This window comes from Mustela lutreola, chromosome 1 (assembly GCF_030435805.1).
Source record: "Mustela lutreola isolate mMusLut2 chromosome 1, mMusLut2.pri, whole genome shotgun sequence".
Taxonomy (NCBI): Eukaryota; Metazoa; Chordata; class Mammalia; order Carnivora; family Mustelidae; genus Mustela; species Mustela lutreola.
The window spans coordinates 199,509,499-199,526,626 of record NC_081290.1 but is presented as its reverse complement, the minus strand read 5'-3'; the positions used below and the strand labels follow the sequence as shown (position 1 = coordinate 199,526,626).

The 17,128-nt window shown below is 36.6% G+C and overlaps 1 protein-coding gene across 3 annotated transcripts in view; it reads left to right on the top strand.

The window, feature by feature from the left end:
* Positions 1-17,128, top strand: part of ARHGAP32 (Rho GTPase activating protein 32) — a 299,252-nt gene that overhangs the window by 216,595 nt on the left and 65,529 nt on the right. For all 3 annotated transcript variants that reach the window (XM_059184831.1, XM_059184839.1, XM_059184850.1), the window contains one exon: positions 13,216-13,297. In XM_059184831.1, coding sequence (XP_059040814.1) covers positions 13,216-13,297 — 82 coding nt within the window. The remainder of the gene's footprint in view (positions 1-13,215; positions 13,298-17,128) is intronic.

The following is a 17,128-nucleotide window of genomic DNA, read 5'->3' as shown; positions in this document are numbered from 1 at the left end:
GAGGAGAAAGCAAAGCACGGAATTCATGGCTTTCTCCCTGTGATTTTCTTTTTTTTTTTTTTTCCCTGTGATTTTTTTAGTCTTGCAGTTAATTTAATTTTTTTCTTTTTTATTTTTTTCTCTCCTTCTGCTAAAGTTTTTTTTAACTTTTACCCTTTCTTTTTAAACGTTTTTTAATTAGTTTATCTAATATATATATATTTTCCTTTTTATATTTTTCTTTATTCATTTTCTTTTTTAAAATTCTTTTATTTATTTATTTTCTTCTTTCTTTCTTTTTCAACCTCTTTTTATCCCCTTTCTCCCCCCTAATGATTTGGGATCTCTTCTGATGTGGTTAAAGCATATTTTCCTGGGGTCTTTGCCACCCTTTTAGTATTTTACTTGCTCCTTCATATACTCTTATCTGGACAAAATGACAAGGCGGAAAAATTCACCACAAAAAAAAGAACAAGAGGCAGTACTGAAGGCTAGGGACCTAATCAATACAGACGTTGGTAATATGTCAGATATAGAGTTTAGAATGACAATTCTCAAGGTTCTAGCCGGGCTCGAAAAAGGCATGGAAGATATTAGAGAAACCCTCTCAGGAGATATAAAAGCCTTTTCTGGAGAAATAAAAGAACTAAAATTTAGCCTAGTTGAAATAAAAAAAGCTAATAATGAGGTGCAATAAAAAAAAGGAGGCTCTCACTGCTAGGATAAATGAGGCAGAAGAAAGAATTAGTGATATAGAAGACCAAATGATAGAGAATAAAGAAGCTGAGCAAAAGAGGGACAAACAGCTACTGGACCACGAGGAGAGAATTCGAGAGATAAGTGACACCGTAAGACGAAACAACATTAGAATAATTGGGATTCCAGAAGAAGAAGAAAGAGAGAGGGGAGCAGAAGGTATACTGGAGAGAATTATTGGGGAGAATTTCCCCAATATGGCAAAGGGAACAAGCATCAAAATTCAGGAGGTTCAGAGAACGCCCCTCAAAATCAATAAGAATAAGCCCACACCCCGTCACCTAATAGTAAAATTTACAAGTCTCAGTGACAAAGAGAAAATCCTGAAAGCAGCCCGGGAAAAAAAGTCTGTAACATACAATGATAAAAATATTAGATTGGCAGCTGACTTATCCACAGAGACCTGGCAGGCCAGAAAGAGCTGGCATGATATTTTCAGAGCACTAAATGAGAAAAACATGCAGCCAAGAATACTATATCCAGCTAGGCTATCATTGAAAATAGAAGGAGAGATTAAAAGCTTCCAGGACAAACAAAAACTGAAAGAATTTGCAAACACCAAACCAGCTCTACAGGAAATATTGAAAGGGGTCCTCTAAGCAAAGAGAGAGCCTACAAATGGTAGATCAGTAAGGAACAGAGACCATATACAATAACAGTCACCTTACAGGCAATACAATGGCACTAAATTCATATCTCTCAAGAGTTACCCTGAATGTTAATGTACTAAATGCCCCAATCAAAAGACACAGGGTATCAGAATGGATAAAAAAAACAAAACCCATCTATATGTTGCCTCCAAGAATGTTGCCTCCAAGAAACTCATTTTAAGCCTGAAGACACTTCCGGATTTAAAGTGAGGGGGTGGAAAAGAATTTACCATGCTAATGGACATCAGAAGAAAGCAGGAGTGGCAATCCTTCTATCAGATCAATTAGATTTTAAGCCAAAGACTATAATAAGAGATGAGGAAGGACACTATATCATACTCAAAGGTTCTGTCCAACAAGAAGATCTAACAATTTTAAATATCTATGCCCCCAACGTGGGAGCAGCCAACTATATAAACCAATTAATAACAAAATCAAAGAAACACATCAACAATAATACAATAATAGTAGGGGACTTTAACACTCCCCTCACTGAAATGGACAGATCATCCAAGCAAAAGATCAGCAAGGAAATAAAGGCCTTAAACGACACACTGGACCAGATGGACATCACAGATATATTCAGAACATTTCATCCCAAAGCAACAGAATACACATTCTTCTCTAGTGCACATGGAACATTCTCCAGAATAGATCACATCCTCGGTCCTAAATCAGGACTTAACCGGTATCAAAAGATTGGGATCATCCCTGCATATTTTCAGACCACAATGCTCTGAAGTTAGAACTCAACCACAAGAGGAAGTTTGGAAAGAACCCAAATACATGGAGACTAAACAGCATCCTTCTAAAGAATGAATGGGTCATCCGGGAAATTAAAGAAGAATTGAAAAAAATCATGGAAACAAATGATATGAAAATACAACGGTTCAAAATCTGTGGGACACAACAAAGGCAGTCCTGAGGGGAAAATATATAGCGGTACAAGCCTTCCTCAAGAAACAAGAAAGGTCTCAGGTACACAACCTAACCCTACACCTAAAGGAGCTGGAGAAAGAACAAGAAAGAAACCCTAAGCCCAGCAGTAGAAGAGAAATCATAAAGATCAGAGCAGAAATCAATGAAATAGAAACCAAAAAGGTAATAGAGCAATCAACGAAACTAGGAGCTGGTTCCTTGAAAGAATTAATAAAATTGATAAACCCCTGGCCAGACTTATCAAAAAGAAAAGAGAAAGGACCCAAATAAATAAAATCATGAATGAAAGAGGAGAGATCACAACTAACACCAAAGAAATACAAACTATTATAAGAACATACTATGAGCAACTCTATGTCAACAAATTTGACAATCTGGAAGAAAGGGATGCATTCCTAGAAACATATAAACTACCACAACTGAACCAGGAAGAAGTAGAAAGCCTGAACAGACCCATAACCAGTAAGGAGATTGAAACAGTCATTAAAAATCTCCAAACAAACAAAAGCCCAGGGCCAGACGGCTTCCCGGGGGAATTCTACCAAACATGTAAAGAAGAACTAATTCCTATTCTCCTGAAACTGTTCCAAAAAATAGCAATGGAAGGGAAACTTCCAAACTCATTTTATGAGGCCAGCATCACCTTGATCCCCAAACCAGACAAGGATCCCATCAAAAAAGAGATCTATAGACCAATATCCTTGATGAACACAGATGCGAAAATACTCAACAAAATACTAGCCAATAGGATTCAACAGTACATTAAAAAGACTATTCACCACGACCAAGTGGGATTTATTCCAGGGCTGCAAGGTTGGTTCAACATTCGCAAATCAGTCAATGTGATACAACACATCAATAAAAGAAAGAACAAGAACCATATGATACTCTCAATAGATGCTGAAAAAGCATTTGACAAAGTACAGCATCCCTTCCTGATCAAAACTTTTCCAAGTGTAGGGATAGAGGGCACATACCTCAATATCATCAAAGCCATCTATGAAAAACCCACTGCAAATATCGTTCTCAATGGAGAAAAACTGAAAGCTTTTCCACTAAGGTCAGGAACACGGCAGGGATATCCATTATCACCACTGCTATTCAACATAGTACTAGAAGTCCTAGCCTCAGCAATCAGACAACAAAAGGAAATTAAAGGCATCCAAATCGGCAAAGAAGAAGTCAAATTATCACTCTTCGCAGATGATATGATACTATATGTAGAAAACCCAAAAGACTCCACTCCAAAACTGCTAGAACTTGTACAGGAATTCAGTAAAGTGTCAGGATATAAAATCAATACACAGAAATCAGTTGCATTTCTCTACACCAACAACAAGACAGAAGAAAGAGAAATTAAGGAGGCAATCCCATTTACAATTGCACCCCAAACCATAAGATACCTAGGAATAAACCTAATCAAAGAGGCACAGAATCTATACTCAGTAAACTATAAAGTACTCATGAAAGAAATGGAGGAAGACATAAAGAAATGGAAAAATGTTCCTTGCTCCTGGATTGGAAGAATAAATATTGTGAAAATGTCTATGCTACCTAAAGCAATCTACACATTTAATGCAATTCCTATCAAAGTACCATCCATCTTTTTCAAAGAAATGGAACAAATAATTCTAAAATCTATATGGAACCAGAAAAGACCTCGAGTAGCCAAAGGGATATTGAAAAAGAAAGCCAAAATTGGTGGCATCACAATTCCGGACTTCAAGCTCTATTACAAAGCCGTCATCATCAAGACAGCATGGTACTGGCACAAAAACAGACACATAGATCAATGGAACAGTATAGAGAGCCCAGAAATAGACCCTCAACTCTATGGTCACCTAATCTTTGACAAAGCAGGAAAGAATGTCCAATGGAAAAAAGACAGCCTCTTCAATAAATGGTGTTGGGAAAATTGGACAGCCACATGCAGAAAAATGAAATTGGACCATTTCCTTATACCACACACAAAAATAGACTCAAAATGGATGAAGGACCTCAATGTGAGAAAGGAATCCATCAAAATCCTTGAGGAGAACACAGGCAGCAACCTCTTCGACCTCAACTGCAGCAACATCTTCCTAGGAACACCGCCAAAGGCAAGGGAAGCAAGGGAAAAAATGAACTATTGGGATTTCATCAAGATCAAAAGCTTTTGCACAGCAAAGGAAACAGTTAACAAAATCAAAAGACAACTGACAGAATGGGAGAAGATATTTGCAAACGACATATCAGATAAAGGACTAGTGTCCAAAATCTATAAAGAACTTAGTAAACTCAACACCCAAAGAACAAATAATCCAATCAAGAAATGGGCAGAGGACATGAACAGACATTTCTGCAAAGAAGACATCCAGATGGCCAACAGACACATGAAAAAGTGCTCCATATCACTCGACATCAGGGAAATACAAATCAAAACCACAATGAGATATCACTTCACACCAGTATTCAGAGTGGCTAAAATCAACAAGTCAGGAAATGACAGATGCTGGCGAGGATGTGGAGAAAGGGGAACCCTCCTACACTGTTGGTGGGAATGCAAGCTGGTGCAGCTACTCTGGAAAACAGCATGGAGGTTCCTCAAAATGTTGAAAATAGAACTACCCTATGACCCAGCAATTGTACTATTGGGTATTTACCCTAAAGATACAAACATAGTGATCCAAAGGGGCACGTGCACCCGAATGTTTATAGCAGCAATGTCCACAATAGCCAAACTCTGGAAAGAACCTAGATGTCCATCAACAGATGAATGGATCAAGAAGATGTGGTATATATACACAATCGAATACTATGCGGCCATCAAAAGAAATGAAATCTTGCCATTTGCGACAACATGGATGGAACTAGAGCAAATCATGCTTAGCGAAATAAGTCAAGCAGAGAAAGACAACTATCATATGATCTCCCTGATATGAGGAAGTGGTGATGCAACATGGGGGCTTAAGTGAGTAGGAGAAGACTCAATGAAACAAGATGGGATTGGGAGGGAGACAAACCATAAGTGACTCTTAATCTTACAAAACAAACTGAGGGTTGCTTGGGGGAGGGGGGTTGGGAGAAGAAGGGGTGGGGTTATGGACATTGGGGAGGGCATGTGCTTTGGTGAGTGTTGATTCACAGACCTGTACCCCTGGGGATAAAAATACATGTTTATAAAAAATAAAAAATTTAATAAAAAAATAAAAAAAGAAATTGGGCTTGCCAGACCTTGATTTGGAACTTCTAGCCTCCAGAGCTATGACAATAAATATCTGTTGTTTACATAAAAAAAAAAAGAATACATTCTTTTTTGACTCCATTCAAATAAAATTGTAGGAAATGCAAAGTAATGTTTAGTGATGCAAAGTAGATCAGTGGTTGCCTGGTGAGCAGGGATAGTGGTTGGGCAGGGAGAGGGAGAGATTACAAAGAGATAAAAGGAAACTTTGGGGGGTTGATGAATATATTCAGAAAAAATTTTTTTTTTAGATTTTTGAAAGATTTTTATTTATTTATTTATTGGACAGAGAGAGAGTACAAGCAGGGGGAGCCACAGGCAGAGGGAGAAGCAGGCTTCCCACTGAGTAGGGAGCCTGATGTGGGGCTTGATCCCAGACCCTGAGATGGTGACCTGAGCTGAAGACAGATGCTTAACTGACTAAGCCACCCAGGTGTTCCAAATACATTCAGAATCTTGATTGTAGTTATAGTTTTACAGGTGTCAGAACTTACCAAATGTATATATTAAATATGTAGCAGTTTATTGTCAATTATAGCTCAGTCATATTGGGAAGAAAAAAACTGGAGAAACATCTTTGACTTAATTTTTTTGTATTCAAACCAGTTGATAGTTTCTTTCACTTCTTACCTCTGTGCCCCTACATTTCTATATGCTCCTTAATTCTTCATGCCATTTTGATACTATACATTATTATCTCTTTTCTAGTTTGCAGATTCCTAAAATGTGCTTCTGCTTCTTGTCATCACCCCTTCCTCCTACCCTAAAAGGTATACACTGCTATTAGATTTTTCTTACTAAAACATACCTGTTCTGCCCCTCTTCTGCTCACAGTTTGTCACTTTCATTTAATAAAGAAGAAAAACTTCAACCTTTTTTGTCATGATGTGTGAGAACATCCATGATTTCTGACCCTGTTTTACTTCTCGTCTTACCGCTACTCTTTTTTTATAAACTCAGTTTCCAGATACATTTAACCATCATCCCTCCTTCCCTCATTACACAGGTTGCTCTTTTCATCTACTTGTTCTACACTTACAATGCCTTCTCTACTCTCATCTTATTCCTGTTAAGGGGGAAAAGTAAGGTAGAGTCATTAAAATTTTAAACCAACTGTAATTTTATTTGATATGTCATTGAGCTAATGGGGAAAATTAATCTCATTTGTTAGTTACTTACGGTATAATTAGCAGTTGTGCTCAATATTATCATTCCATTGGCCCCTCTAATTTCTGCCATTACCTTGCTTTTTTTTTTAAATAAATTAATTTCTTTATTTTCATAAAACCAGTATTCATTATTTTTTCACCACACCCAGTGCTCCATGCAATCCGTGTCCTCCATAATACCCACCACCCGGTACCCCAACCTCCCACCCCCCCGCCACTTCAAACCCCTCAGATGAGAGACTATGGACTCCGAAAAACATTACCTTGCTTTTTTTACCAAGACTGGGTTCTAGGGCCATCATTATTACATTGACTCATCACAGGTATGTGCCCTGTTTCTTCTCTTGCTTCACTAGTGGTTTCTGTTTGGCTTAATGCAAGAATAGACATTTTATTACTCCTCTTACTTAAGATCTCATCACTATTTTCTTTCTTTCTTTCTTTCTTTCTTTCTTTCTTTCTTTCTTTCTTTCTTTCTTTCCTTCCTTCCTTCCTTCCTTCCTTCCTTCCTTCCTTCCTTCTTTTTTTCTTTCTTTCTTTTTTTTTTTCTTTTTTGATATTTTCTTCCCTCAATAGAAGTGACAAGATAGTCTTAGTGTTTCTCTGTCTCTTCAGTCTTCTTTTTTACGGCACATCCTCCTCTAGCAGATCCTTGAAAGTTTGGGGTCGAACTGCCTTCTCATTCTGCGCTCTTTCTCTTAAACTATCTTATTTACTCTTTCAGCCTTAAATTCAATATTATTTGCTCATCTCCCAGATTTGTACCCTGATTCCTGACTTTATTTTTTTAAGGTTTTATTTATTTGGGAGAGAATAAGTGAGCGAGAGAGTGCGAGCACACACTAGCAAGGAGAGAGGCAGAAGGAGAAGCAGATTCCCTGCTGTATGGGGCTGAATCCCAGGACCCTGAGACCATAAGCTGAGCCAAAGGCAGGTGCTTAACCGACTGAGCCATATAGGCACCCCTCCTGAGTTTGTTTCTCAGTTTCAAGCCTTAACATCCTACTGGAAGACTAATGTTTTTAACAGTACAAATTAAGGAGCTGGCATTTAAGTTTAAGAGACAGTGTAAATAAGGCAAAAAACCCAGAAGCAATGTGGTGTTCCTTGGGACATAAAGGTGGGGAGACACAATTAGGAATATCTCAAAGAACCAGTGCAAAAATTATTGGATGGAACCAGGAACTGGGAAGTCAGGAATTGAGGGAATTTGCTTACAGTTTTAACTCCTTTCTGTGTAGTAGCAGCAGCTGCTGCTCCTTTGTCTCATCCTTCTCCTTTTTTTGAAAACTACTTTCTAGTTCTAGCAACTTGGAGGTAATTAAAGATTCAGACCTAGTTCCAAAATCTTAAGATATGGACTAATTGACTAATGAACTTATGGTATGATTAACTGGGACTGGGATGGTGTTGGCAGGGGCACGTAGCCTGGACTGGACAGAGATCCTAAGACGGAGTGAGTTCTCAAAGAATATTTGGGGAGTGGGAAGAAGATAATTGACATTTCAAGGTGGGAAAGCATGAATTTGTCTTGTTTGAATATCCTGAGATTTTTCTTTAGCAATACAGAGGCATGCAAATAGGGTGGTATGTTGATTTATTTTGGAGAGGGCTGTTAGATTGGTTTGGCAGAAGGTTAGTTAGTATTATGAGGAAATTAAGGGTGCTGATATTTTTTAAAGTACAAATGATCAATCACAGGGTTCACACTAGGTAGCAAAAAAAAGCGATTGGAAGGGGACTAGGTATCCTAATGGGGAAATATATGAAGGGAAGGGGATGCAGTACCTCCGAATTTGACCTTCATTTGTCATGGAATATATGAATACTAGAGGCCTGGGAGGAGAGGAAGTTGTAGTCTGAAAATGAAAAATTGGAAACTCTCTGAGGCCGTTTCATAGTAGTTGTTCTAGTTGATGAAAAATCTGTGGCATGTCTCTGGAAGTTAAGAGCATTACTTTACTACGCTTAATAAAAAACATATTTTGTTATGCTAACAGTTCCAGAGTTTCACTAGCTATTAATTACATAAATCAACCACTAGAATAGGAATTTTAAAAAATCAGTGATAAGCACATTGTTGTTGTATTGAAGTTTCCTTTATATGTTGATTAGTTCCTCAGAGAAACCACAGTTAGGACTAGGCTCCATTGGTAAAAACAATGACTTTTTTCAGTTCCCGCCGTTATCAAAGTTCCAGCCTTACCTTATTGCAGTAGTGCCTTATCTAACATTTCCTTGCTGTTGTACCAAAATATTTTTTCAGTACACTCACTTTTGTATCCAGACTTATTTTACAGTTTGAGCCGATCCTCAAGGTAGAAGATGGTTCAAAGAATCAGATTGGAGTCTTACATTTAGATCTGTCCTTCTTCACTCACAGTGAGGTTGCTGTACACTTGTCAGGCTGCTTGAAACCTACTCCTAGGACTGTTAGAGTTAGGATTGGTCCCGGACCGAGTATATAGGTTTGGATTAGTGGTGAGTGAGCCAGAGCAAGTTGTGAATTTTTTTGGAATGCTGTAGCACAATTGGGAAACACAGTTGCAATTAAGAAATAAAGCATGTGAGTTTACAAGTCAGTGAATTGTATTAAAAATAAAGGTAGTAAACACTTTATTTGTAATGATTTTACTATATTTTGCTGTTATCTGTGCTGTTGAATAATTTCCGTCTAGTGTTCTTTAAGGCATAAAATACTACATAACAGGCCACCCTGTGTTTCTTTTGAGCTCTGCATTCAGCTGTGCCATGCTGCTGGCTTGAAATCAGCCATGGTAGGGGAGCATTTATTTATACCACAGACTCTGGCAAATCTACAAATCAAGGCCTTTCCTCCTGAAGGACCAGGTGTTCAACATTTACCAACACACTGTGGCATACATAGTAGTCTTCTCTTATCCATGGGGGTACCTTCCAAGACCCCCAGAGAATGCCCCAAACTATGGATAGTACTGAACATTATATCTACTGTGTTTGTCCTCTATATATATACATACCTATGATAAAGTTCATAAATTAGGCACAGTAAGAGAGTTACAAAAATAATAATAAAATAGAACAATTATAAAAATATAGTAAAAGTTATGTGAATGGGATCTCTCTCTCAAAATATGTTAGTGTACTGTACTCATCCTTCTTGTGATGATGTGAGGTGATAAAATGCCTATGTGATGAGATGAAGTGAGGCAAATTCGGTAGGTATTGTGATGTAAGGTTAGGCTGCCATTGACCTTCTGACAACGCGTGGGAAGGAGGATCGTCTGCTTCCAGACCATGGTTGACCGTGGGTAACTGAAACAGAAGGCAGAACCTATGGGTAAGGGTAGAATGGTCAACTGTAACAGTACTTCTTGCTTTTTCTCACTTTATCTCAAAGATTTGGGGGGAAACTACCAAATCGAAAATCTTTTTTCCTTCCTGGAATCTCATCCCTGACTTCTTGCAGCCTTATCTTTAAGATTTTTTCTTCTTTTACTATATTTTTATTCTATTCTATTCTGTCCTATTCTATTCTATTCTATTCTATTCCTATGTGTTTTTACCCATTCTTCTTCCCTATGGGCTCTAGATGTTGGTCTTTTCTCTCTCTTCCATCTTACTGCTATAGGTGAATCTCATTTTGATTTCTGCCAATATACCCAATTTCCCTCACCCTTCTCAGCTGTATAAATTAGAGCTTTAGAAATTGTCACTGCTGGCAGAAAGAATATATGAAATGGGATGACATAGCTCATAGATCATAGTGCCAGAGTTCCTGTCACTTTTAACATTTGACATTTTGTGTTTATCAGGATTGTTTATATTTCATGAAATATTAGCTTAAGCATGAGTCAGAAAAGTAAGTGCTCATTAACTGTATTTTTAGAGTTAGTTATATTCTCTTTTTCATCCTTGTGTATATTTTCAACAGAACACAGCCTCATTTTGTTTGTAATGGAAATTTTATAATACAAAAACAGAATTTATTCACTAATTTAGAATCAACTCTTCCAACTAAAAGGCTTATTAACAGGAGTGCTTTTGGTTTCGAGAAACAGAAAAGTGAACAGAAAAAGTGGCTGATGGTCACTGTTGAGTTAGCAACTTAAAGATGCTAGACAGAAATTTCTAAGATTCTCTTGATCTTTCTTTTAAGGTCAACTGATGGTTCCTACAGATCTAATACCTGCATCACAGCAGGACGAGGGAGCTGGAACAGTAGCAGTAGAGCTGTCTGTGCATGTGCTCTGGCTACATCCAGATGCAAGGAGCCTGGGCACTGAATAAATAGTTTATCTAATAGTAATATTATACTTTATGCTAATAGTAATATTATACTTTATAGTAGTGATATTATACTTTATGTTAAAGGAAGACAGGTGAGCAGGGATTGGAGACAGGCCTTAAGTGAAGTTACCATGGACTGCTACATAGTACACAATGTCATGTTCATTCATATATCTAAACCTAATGCACTGAGACATATTTAAAATGTGCAAATGTAACTAATATATGATATAGTTGTCCAAAGAAGTTCATTAAAGTTTGTTCAGTCTAGGAAGTGATGGAAAACTAGTTTTATTTGATGAAAGGTATTCGAGTTTAGAAAATAGTGCTTTCACCCAAATCATTGTGGTAGTTAATATTATTCCCATTTTTACAAAGTAGGAAACTGAGACAGATGTTAATTGATTTGCTCCAGATCACAGAGCTTAGTAAATGAGCAGGCCAAGTTTAGAACCTGGTCATTTCTCTCTAGAAAATGTTTATAAATCAAAATTAATTCTTATTTTATGGGAAAAATGATATTTGATAGGGAAGTAACTCAAGTCCACACATGGACAAGGTAGTAAGTGTTATGTATTGTCCATTTAATGGTGAAGCCTGAGCCCGCTAGGCTTCGGGGAGCCAGTGCATAGGACACTAACACTTAGTGCATGCTTACTATATGCGTTTAGCTTATACTGATCCATCTAATTCTTACAACAACCCTTGTGAACTAGGTACTGTTACTGTGTTTAGATGAAGAAACTGAAAACAGAGAGGCTTAGTCACAAACCTGACCTTGTAAGCAGCAGACCTAGAACTGACCCAGAACTGAACCATTAACTCTTACCATTGAGGCTACACATTGGCCATGACACCATCCACCCTCTCACAATAACTGATTTGTGTAAGAGAGAATGAGGAGGATTTCTCAAGGTGATTCTTACCTGGTTCTTTCTAATTGATCTCAGAAGAATTTCTACTCTTTTATCTACATAGGATGTTGAATAAAATATGGTATGAAATTTCACCAGTAAAACAAACACTTAAAGCTGCATTTTGGAAAGCAATATATAGGGACTTTAAGAATCCCAAATTCAAATATCTTTTCAACAGACCTGATAACATGTTAGTAGCCCCTTTTCAGCTCATGATAACTGGTTACATCTTCATAATTTTAAGAACTACCATGGAATATCGATCCAGAAATTGGAATAAGAATGCAGCAAATACATATGTGAAAATAATCCCACACAGATGGAAGTTATACAGCTCAGAACTTCATGATGAGTCATAACTTTTGGAAGACCATTCCATTCTTCCCGAGTCTGTCAACAGAGGGATGTAAAAAGTGATGTAGTTTTCATGTTCAGCGTTAACATCTGTTGCATGGTAGCCTGATTATATTCCTATCTAAGGAAACATCTATAAATATTGGCAGAGATCTCCTTTTTACTTTTGTTTCGAGGCTGTTTATCTCTGTATTCTATTGGCTCTGCAGTGTATCTCTGTGTAATTTGGGTGGTCTGTGGTGAGCTCAGTATCTCCCTAATACAACTCCTTAGGATTCTATACCTAACGTCAGGAGCGGTTCTGCCACCAGGTCAGAGTGGTGTGTTTTCGGAGCCGGAGTCCGTCATTACCACCGAGATTATTGTTTCCTTCTCTTTTGCTTTCCCACATATTTATACACTACTAGCAAGAGTAAATATCAGGATTTTAAATGAGTGATTGTTTCACCGGTTTATTTTAGCCCTGTCATTTTTCATGAAACCTGTGAGAGAATGAAGAGAAAATTCACCCACAAAAAAGTTGGAATGTGATTTATTGTTGACTTATTTCTTTATATTATATAGAAGACAATAAATATAAAAGTTGGCCATAGATACAACGATACAACTAGGTTGAAATTTCAGCAAGTTTTTAGAGGTAGAAATTGTAGTACTGCTTGTATAGCTTGATATCAGACTAAATATTTTAATTAGTATAAAGAAAGTTTGAGAAATTAAAAGCTAAAACTGAAGAAGCAGACTTGGATATTTGGACTAATAATACACCGCTCTGTATACACATAGCAACAGATTGTTTTATTATTTGTTTGTGTAATTGGTATCATCTGTGATTTAGAGTCTTGGAATAACAGAATCCTTTGGGAGGGACTGTGGAGTACATTACTGGAATGGAATTGGCAGTGTTCACATACTGTTCTGTGCTCTGGTTTAGAATTCTCTTTGCTGCTTTTCTTCCTTAGGTGGGACTCTTCCCTGGACACTGTGTTGAGTTAATTAATCAGAAAGTTCCCCAGTCAGTGACCAACTCAGTGCCAAAACCAGGTGAGTACACTTTTTCATTAGTGTGGTTATCTTATCAACTGTTAAAAGAAACAGATTTTCTCGTTTTGGTAAATACATAGCTTGTTTTGCTGTTCTTTCCATTTATTGATACAATATGCATCCTTAATTTTATGTGGTTTTGATTTTTAATATATTATTTCTCTATTGATGATTTCACAAAGGTGCATTTGACATTTTAGATAATTTCAAAGAACTACTTGGTCCATTAGGTTTTGTCATTATTTGTTTTGTATTATAGTAGGAATGTAGCTTATTAATGAGCACAGTGATTGAAGAAAAATAACAAGTTTAAAGAATACACAGAGATGGTATGATTAGATGAAAATTAATAAATTAAAGAGAATGTATGTTTTATCGATGACTATGAATATCAAAGGTATTTTATTTTTTTAAACTGTTTTAAACAGCGTTTTCATTACTTAGTGTATTCACAGTGCTGTGTAAATATGTGGACTGTTTTATGAATAAGTAAAGCTGTGTCTCAGGGGGTGGAAATCAAGAAAATGGAAGTTTTTGTTTTTATTGGGGTGATTTATTCTAGGCAAATTCTATAGAATACTTAGCCTGGAAGTTTTTAGTGTGATACAAATTTTTTAAAGGAAAACAACACAGACTGAAAGACTTTGGAGAGAAGAGGAAGTAATCAAATTTATTTCTCCCTTCACCCTTCTCCCTACTCTGCCCCAGTAGAAGAAAAAGAAAAGATTTCTGGGCCTCGGAATTTATTTGGACTGTTTCCCATAAGGTATTTTCTAGTGTTAGGACCTATGTGTGAGAATTAGGAGGAAAAAATCTTATTATTTTCCCACCTCTGTTCCTAAAGTATGTATCACACTATCTTTGCTTATAGTATTTGGGTAAAGTAAAGGGCAATAACCCCTTTTGAAGCTTATTTCTTCACAGAAAGTTAGGAATTGTAAAATTTTAGGCAGACTACCTTTAATGTTTAGTAGAGAAAAATTGTTCTCTGCAGTTCTACTCGAGGCAGGATTCTTAGTCTCTTTTCAAGACATTTTTATCCTCTGTTAAATCTCCCTTCTTTGGGTAAACACTATTTTAAAAAACTTTCTCAGTGGGTACTTGCTCAGTAAATGGTCACTAGCGGTTTCAATGACTATAGGCTTCTTTTCTAAAATACGGCGTTATTAACTTAAAAAAAAAAATCCCATACCCATTAGCAGACAGTGTCCCAGCCTGTCCCTGCTCCCCAGCCTAAGCAGCCACTAGTTTACTTTCTGTGTCTATAGATTTCCCTTTTCTGGACACTTCATATAAGTGGAATCGTACAATACATGGTCTTTTGTTATTAGCTTCTTTGACTTAGCATAGTGTTCTCAAGGTTTAGCCATGTATCAGAATTTAATTCTTTTCATGGCTAAATAATATTCCATTGTAGGAGTCTGCTATACTTTATCAACTCATTTTTTAGTCATTTCCATTTTTGGCTATGAATAATGCCTTTATGAACACTGATATACAAGTTTTTTTGTAGATAAATATTTTTATCTCTCACGCATGTATCTAGGAATGAAACTGCTGGGTCACATGGTAGCTCTGTGCTTAACCTTTTGAAGAACTGACAGACTGCTTTACAAAGTAACTCACCATTATACAATACCCCTGGCAGTATAGGAGAGTTTCAGATATCCTTGATATCCTTGTTATTGTGTTTTTGATTGTTGCCATCTTAGTGGTAATGAAGTGGTATATCTTTATGAGTTTGATTTGCCTTTTCCTGATGACTAATAATGTTGAGTATCTTTTCATGTGTTTATTAGCCATTTGCGTGTTTTTGAAGAAATATCTATTCAGATTCTTTGCCCGTTTTTTAATTGCATTGTTATCTTATTATTGAGTTGTAAGTGTTCTTTATATATTCTAAATACAAGTCCTTTATCAGGTAACATGATTTGCAAACATTTTCTCACATTCTGTGAGTTGTCTTTGCCTGTCTTTATTCTCTCTGTTGAAGCATAAAAGTTTTTAATTTTGATGAAGTTCAGTTAATTGTTTCTTTCATTACTTATACTTTTGATGTCTTATTTAGGAAGACTTTGCTTAACCAAGGTCAAGATTTACTCCTCTATTTTCTTGGAAGAAGTTTATAGTTTTAGGTCTTAGATTTCAGTCTATGATTCATTTTGAGTTAGTTTTTGTATCTGTTGTGAGGTCCAAAGAATCTAAGTTATTTGTTGAAAAAAAGATTATTCTTTCCCCCATTGAATTGTCTTAATTCCCTTGTAGAAAATTAATTGGCCTTAAACATACAAGTTTATTTTTGTACTTTTGGCTCTATTCTACTGATCAATATGTATATTCTCAAGGCCAGTTCGACCCTGTTTTGATTACATTTGTTTTGTGGTAAATTTTGCTCTTAGTTTATTCTTTCTCAGGATTGATTTGGCTTTTCAGGGTCCTTTGCAATTCCATATGAATTTTAGAATCAGATTGTCAGTTTCTACAAAGAAGTCATCTGGACTTTGATAGGGATTGTATTGAATCTCTGTATCAATTTGGGAAGTGGTACCTTCTTATCAGTATTTATTAAGTCTTCCAATCCATGAACATAGGATGTTTTTCTGACCTTCTTTAATTTTGTTCAATGTTTTGTAGTTTTCAGAGTGTAAATTTTCTTTTTTTTAGTTAAATTTATCTTTTTTCTTTTTGATGCTATTGTAAACAGAATTATTTTCTTGATTTCATTTTCTTATTCATTGCAAGTAAATACAAACACAATTAATTTTGTATACTAGTCACATATCCTGAAATCTGTTGAAATGTATATTCTAATAGTTTTTTTTTTTAAGTTGGATTCCTTGGTGTGTTCTATATTCAAGATCAAGTTATCTATGAGTAGAGGTATTTTTACTTTTTCCTTTGCAATTCGGATGCTTTTTGTTTCTTGTTCTTCCCCAAGTTCCCTGGCAAGACCTCTAAGAATGGCCATCTTTGTCTTATTTCTGACTTTGAGAAAACATCCTGTGGGATTTACATAGATGCCCTTTATCTTAGGTCTTAGTTTGTTGAATGATTTTATTATGAAAGGGTGTTGGCTTTGTCTAATACTTTCTAATCGATCTGTTGAGGTGATCATGGGTTTTTGTGGTCACTATTTTGAGGTTACTAAATTCAGCATCAAAAATGTATTGTGGTTTCTCATGCATTATTTTTATATATTTCTGCTGTGTAAACTTAACCTGTTAGGTATTAAGTCTCATCTTTGATAATTCTGCCTCGGAGGTATACTGTAAACTTAGTTTTTAAAAATTAGCTTAATATTGGTATTAAATTGTGCCAATTAAATACTTTCTCATATTTTGAATGAGAAAGTGACATTTCTAATAGTGATAACCTCCAGAAGCTTTTTTTTTAAATTTATTTTTATTTGACAGATAGAGATCACAAGTAGGCAGAGAGGCAGGCAGAGAGAGAGGGAGGAAGAAGCAGGCTCCCCGCTGAGCAGAGAGCCCGGTGCAGGGCTTGATCCCAGGGATCATGACCTGAGCCGAAGGCAGAGGCTTTAACCCACTGAGCCACCCAGGCGCCCCTCCAGAAGCTTTTAAAACTTGAGAAAGTTGGGCACCTGGATGGCTCAGTGGGTTGGGCCTCTGCCTTCGGCTCAGGTCATGATCTCAGGGTCCTGGGATTGAGTCCTGCATCCGGCTCTCTGCTTACCAGAGAGCCCGCTTCCCCCTCTCTCTCTGCCTGCCTCTCTGCCTACTTGTGATCTCTCTCTCTGTGTCAAATAAATAAATAAAATCTTAAAAAAAACAACCAACAAAAACTTGAGAAAGTTAATCAGTTATTGAT